The sequence below is a fragment of the Triticum dicoccoides genome, chromosome 6B, assembly GCF_002162155.2.
Source record: "Triticum dicoccoides isolate Atlit2015 ecotype Zavitan chromosome 6B, WEW_v2.0, whole genome shotgun sequence".
Lineage (NCBI taxonomy): Eukaryota > Viridiplantae > Streptophyta > Magnoliopsida > Poales > Poaceae > Triticum > Triticum dicoccoides.
The window spans coordinates 32461551-32467500 of NC_041391.1; the positions used below are offsets into that span (position 1 = coordinate 32461551).

The following is a 5950-nucleotide window of genomic DNA, read 5'->3' on the forward strand; positions in this document are numbered from 1 at the left end:
GTGAAGAAGCACTGCTGTACTACTAATTAAAAAGTACAGGGTGACAGTTACATTCAACATTGCCAAATACTCCCATCAGTGAAGAGCAAACAGATCAACTGTCACGATTTTAAATCGAGGGCGAAACAGCCGCGCTATCGCTGAATAATATCGCCCGCACGATTCGCACGGTTCATGAAATCGTGGGAGATCGTGCCGTTCCTTCCTTATCCATCACAAAAATGTTTCCTGGCGCTAATTTACTCGTTGTCGACTGCTGAGTTATCTGCACTCTTGCCCTGATGAAATGCAATTAGTCCAATCATTACTGTTAGCTACGAGCTCCTAATCATCTGCCCATTCTCAACGGGGCAGCCTGCCTGCCCAAGCGCAGCCGAGAAGAAGGTGCCCCATTGATCCTCCAGTCCGTGCCGGCATCACCTCTAGGCCTGCTTGCGACGTCCCGTATCCTTGATGGTGAATGTATCCGCCCTCATCATCATACATCAGCCACCACCTTACGTGTGAGCTTGCTTTACATTGTGCAGTGATTTTGCATTCTGTGTTGTTCTTGTTTACATGTCTGCTGGCATGATAAGCCGTGAAGAATGAGCAAGTGTGCACGTGTTGATTTCCAGCAAAACATGTTGTAAATTACTATGAGTGTGTAAGTCTACTTACATATACTCCATCCATTCCTAAATGCAAGTCTTTTTAAAGATTTAAACACAAACTACATACGAATGTATATAGACGTATTTTAGAGTGTAGATTCATTGATTTTGCTCCGTATGTAGTCCCTTATTGGAATCTCTGAAAAGAATTATATTTAGGAACCGAGGAAATACATACTAACTATTGCTCTGGATTAGATTACGGTTTATAAAAGAAAATGTTGAAAAAGGAAGCACATGAGAAACAGGCATTCAACCAGTTTGGCTAGCAAGCCAGCAACAAATTATGTATGTGAGTCATGCAATCTCAATTATTGACCGATTTGGATTTTTGCTTTCATGACATTCACCTATTTAAAAAATAATTAATAAAATGGGTGTGTGCATCATGATAATGAAAACCTACCCCTCACTAGCTATGTTTCCCCTTCAGGGCCCCAGTTGTCAGTAGGTGTAAATGGTGTGTGTTCTCCTGTTTCTGTGCATGTTTCATCGTATCCAGACTCCGTTTTCACCAAGTAAACCTTTTAGGCACACTTTGATTCGCAGGGGTTTCCTCATTTCCCTTGCGGTAGTGAAATTGTTTTAATGGAACATACCAATTTTCTTTTTACAATACGACGGCTTCCTTTAAAGGAATGCTTCATCAGCATTTAACTTGTTTTTCTTCTCTCTCTGAAAAAGCAATCGACTATTATTAATAAGGAGGGACTGGCAATTGCACAATATTTGCAATTTTAGTGCTGTTGTCTCGGACAAACAGGTTTCTGGATGCACATTTAGGCGACAGACCAGCAATATATAGTCACTTATACACATACATAGATAATGGCAGTTTCCACATACAGCAATATATACCAGTTTGCTGCTCTCCTGCACCAACCTCAGTAATTTACAGTTGCTTTAATAGCATCCAGGATCTGCAACAACCAACCAACACATCAGGGTCAGAGCTGTATGTATACCAAATGCAGCCAAGCCAAAGATCAGATCATCACTCATCCCACTAATACCTTGTTCTTTGTGGGCATGTAGAATGGTTCATTAACAAGAGGGAAAGGGGTGTCGAGGCCGCAGACCCTCGCAACAGGCGCTTCTAACTGCAACACAGATTTTGACCACATCAGCTTCAGGATGATTATTAAGTCACTATTGCTCTTATGTGTAAAGGTTTTTTGGGCGGCTCTATTAAACAGCTTGAAGATTTAGTACCCTACCCTCTGGAAGCAGCGCTCGGCAATGGATGCAGCGATTTCCGCACCAAACCCTCCGGTGATCGGGGCCTCATGACTAACCTGTGATAGTACTTCACTCATTAATGATGATAATGAGAATGGAGCGTTCTCAGAAAAAAAAATTGCCAATGGAGTAAAAAATAAGCCCAAAGAGGCAACGTACAAGAAGTTTCCCGGTCTTGCTGACAGAGGCCTCAACTGTTTCCTTGTCCCATGGAATTAGTGTTCTTAGATCTATGAGCTCGCAAGAAATACCAACCTGGAATTAATGTACTGATACTCAGGCACAGTTTATGGAACACTAATCAAGGTGATGAAGACATGGAGACGAATCAAGATGGTAACATCCACAAAGACACAAGTATCCTTTGCAATGATTCCCCATATTGGAGTTCTATGGTGATCGATGGTAATTCTTAAAAGCGAAATCCAGCCAATCTTCCTAGAGCTAGGATAGCATGCGCAATGCAGAATTGTTCGAGTGCTTTACCAACTGTCTGCTGATCACATATAATCAAGATCAAGTAGCTCCAACCTTTAATTGCTGTTGTTGATTCGGGGCAAATAGAATCAGAATATTTAGTTAATTCTATTTCACCGAAAATATACAAATATTTCAGTTTTTTTTTCTATAGTTTCGGGCATGGAAGCATTAACTGAATTTTGCATTTAAGAACTAGCGTGAATAATTGACCTTTGAAGCATCTTCACATGCTTGTTCCAGCACTGCAAGTTGAGCTCCCCAACCAATAAGTGTTATATCACTTCCTTTGCGAATCACCTAAAGTATAAAAGTTGCATAAATATTTTGTTTCCACATCACTAAAACAATATAAAGGATAGAGATATACGCACTTCTGCCTGAGATAAAGGCAGCATATAGTCCCCCTCAGGAACTTCTTCAACAGACAAACGGTACAGCCACTGTAAAAAAGAGAGGAAAGCTGCTTGTAAGAGCATTCTGCAACAATCAATTCAACAATGTACACCAGCAGTTCTCGTGCAATTATTCTACCACAGCGGTATATACAAGTCTTAACAAAGTGAGGAACTTTTCTAATTTTGCTCTACCTTTGGCTCGAAAAAGATGACCGGGTTTGGGTCACGAATGCTGGCCAACAACAGTCCCTTGGCCTCACGTGGACTTCGAGGTATGACAACCTGAAATTGCATTTTTCTTACTACTCAGGAAACAACAACAGAATTTGTATGTACAATTTCAAAAATGTCATAGAGCATCAAGCAGGAGTACCGGAAAATGTTGCTTGCTATTGTTATACTACCCGATTTTACAAATAAAATATCTTGGTCAACTAGACAATGTGGTTTCCACTTGTATCCGAACTATTTACTGTAAATGATTGCCATTATTGGACAGAGAACGTTAGATTTACAGACTAACCTTTAGGCCAGGAACATGGCAGAAGAAAGCCTCTGGTGACTGTGAATGGTAGTGACCACCATGTCCAACAGCACCATATGGAGATCGAATTGTTAAACCTAGAAAATAAGGGATGACAAGTTCAGGATGTTTCACTATTAAATAACATGAAAATCAGCATGGGACACGGAACGATCCATTTCAAAAGGGGAAAATAGTTTTTTTCTGCACGGAAAAAAACAGTTACCTCCACAGTTAAATTCATTTCCACTTCGGTATCTGAATTTAGCTGCTTCGTTGACGATCTGCATGGAAATCGTATGAACAGGTTGGAACAAGACATTGATCAAACCGTATAAATTCAGTCAACTTGGCAATGGTCAAGAACTAAAATGGTTTTACAACTGAATGCAACAGTATCACTGCAGAGTCCAGAATTGAAGAGAAAGTATTGCAAATGCTTGCAGCACAAATATTTTACTAAGAAAGAGAAGCTCCAACTCTGGCAACAAGTAGGTAAAGTACTTCCTGCAACTGAGATACTAAGTAATATAATACAATGCAGTCCATATAGCAAATATTTAAAAGTGTCTGCTGTCCATAAGTGGAAGAACTCTAGTAGGTAAAATAATTCTGAATGGAACTAGAGACATGCCTGATCAAATGCTGGAAAGATATAATCTGCAAACTGGATTTCAGCAATAGCTCTATTGCCCTGCATGTTGAAGATAAGCAATAATATGAGGCTTCCGTTGCAAAGATGATAGAAGTGAATAGTGATTCACTGGCTTGCAAAAAGTTACTCAGTGATGCAAAGATTGTAAGGTTTCTTTTTTTCGGCCAAGGGTGGATAGTAAATCTTACATAATTACTAGTAAGATGAATGTTTTGAAACTGCTGAACTTGTAAAAAACTATCATGAACAAATTACTATTTGTAAATCAAGGAACCTCAAAAGTATTGTAACAAAGAAACACTCAATTTTCTCTTTGACTCACCATTGCTGCTAAGCCAATAGCAAATCCGGCAATACCCTGTTTGAGAAGAACTGGTCACTGGTCAGAACAGAGAATATAGCATGCACAATCACATTTAAGGCGTAGTAGTCCACTAGAATGCATCAAAACACGTCTGAATGTCAGAAAAAAATTCCAAAAACAGATGATGATATAACGATAATACACATATATCATAATACACAATTTCAAGTCCAACTCTTGTCTACAGTTTCATAAACAAAACAGAGAAGATAAATCGGACTGTGAATAGTACAAAAATAAGATCTGGTCCATCATTTTTGTTTTCAGAGTTGTGTGCTGGTTTTGGATCTGAAGAAAGTGTGGTATAGTATATGCATGTAGAATGAATGCTGCTTATTGTTTTTTTTTTCAGAACTTGCGTAATGCTGAATTAAGGAGTTAGTGCACTGGTACACCTAAGCCATATGAACTTCAGTATAGTTAACTCAAATGTATGTCTGCAGTCAAGCATGGCAAACTGCAAACACTAATTTTTTTCACATTTTACTGCAGCTTTGCCATATAAGCTTAATAAGCAGGTATGGGAAGCAAAGATGCACCTGTTCACACAGTGGTGTATTGAATACTCTTTGTTTCCCAAATCGATCAGCTAGCCCTGTTGTGCAGCGAAAGACGCCGCCAAAACCCACATCCTCTCCAAAGACATAAGAGCTGTCAAAATGAAACCCATCTTCAGTTCACTGGAACGCGTGTATAACTAACTGAAATTGAACTTGATCTGGGAATGTTCAGATAAGCCATTGCTTTCTCACAGCTTACAAAATAATACTATCGATTACACATTTCCCTAGAGTCAATAGTCCAAAGCAAATAGAAATCCTTCGTCCTAGCACAGTCATTTGCCAAAAACGTATTACTGCACTTTAAATTACAATATTATGACTGTCCAAACAAACATCATCCCCAATTAAGGGAGCAAACAAGCAAAAAACCATATACATTACACACTTATCATTCATTTCCCTCCGAATGTATAATCGTACTGAATGCAACAGCTATTACTACTAACTTGTATTGTATCTATTTTTTCTTTAATTTTATTAAGAGCTCGTATTCTACTGGGAACACTAGTATACTGACACTGACACGGTGTACAACAGAAATGTTGACAGTGGAACATATTATTACAGCAAAAAGAAATGTGAAATTATCAGATAATTTAGGACCAGCGGGTGGCCTCACCGCGGATCGGTGTCGAGCGCGATGTGGAGCGCCTGGTTGACGGCGGTGAACAGGTTCACCGCCTTCCCCCCTCCCCCATCTCCCCTCTCCGCCGCCCCCGCCGGAGCAGCAGCGGCGGCGGCGGCGGCGCTGTCGGAGAAGCGTCTGCTCCCGCCAATCCCCGCCGCTCCGGCGCTCCTCCTCCCCACCACCTCCCTTAAAGCTCTCGTGGCCATCGAAGCCTCACGAAGGGGAAGCGGGCTCTTCGCCGCCGCTCTCTCCTATGAGGACGGCTTACCTGGTGACGGATTCTGCTGGGTGGTGGCGGACGGGAGCTCGCGGGAGAACCGGCCGATCTGGGGAAGGGAGGGGCGAGGCCGGCAGCTGCTCGGCGCGCCGTCGCCGTCCGCAGGCAGTGGTTCTCGCCGGGATTTGGGAACTGGAGGAGGAATTGGGTTTGGGGATGAGCGGAGAGACCCC

At 41.4% G+C, this 5950-nt stretch overlaps 1 protein-coding gene across 1 annotated transcript; it reads right to left on the minus strand.

The window, feature by feature from the left end:
- Nucleotides 1–1329: 1329 nt before the first annotated feature.
- Nucleotides 1330–5944, minus strand: LOC119323373 (2-oxoisovalerate dehydrogenase subunit beta 1, mitochondrial-like). Its single transcript, XM_037597012.1, has 13 exons — nucleotides 5492–5944; nucleotides 4849–4960; nucleotides 4268–4303; nucleotides 3925–3984; nucleotides 3517–3574; nucleotides 3291–3388; nucleotides 2960–3049; nucleotides 2744–2812; nucleotides 2583–2669; nucleotides 2052–2147; nucleotides 1871–1948; nucleotides 1667–1753; nucleotides 1330–1573 (listed from the first exon to the last, which is right to left on the minus strand). The coding sequence occupies exons 1-13, from the start codon at nucleotides 5704–5706 to the stop codon at nucleotides 1538–1540; spliced, it is 1122 nt and encodes a 373-aa protein (XP_037452909.1). The 5' UTR covers nucleotides 5707–5944; the 3' UTR covers nucleotides 1330–1537.
- Nucleotides 5945–5950: the final 6 nt, after the last annotated feature.

What these genes read in the sequence shown, in the direction of transcription:
- LOC119323373 (XM_037597012.1), bottom strand. Translation starts at nt 5,706, where the DNA reads ATGGCCACGAGAGCTTTAAGGGAGGTGGTGGGGAGGAGGAGCGCCGGA. An exon ending in GCCATGTTCCTGGCCTAAAG is followed by an intron (nt 3,050 to 3,290) that starts GTTAGTCTGTAA and finishes ATGCAATTTCAG; the next exon opens with GTTGTCATACCTCGAAGTCC. An exon ending in ACATGCCCACAAAGAACAAG is followed by an intron (nt 1,574 to 1,666) that starts GTATTAGTGGGA and finishes TGGTTGTTGCAG; the next exon opens with ATCCTGGATGCTATTAAAGC.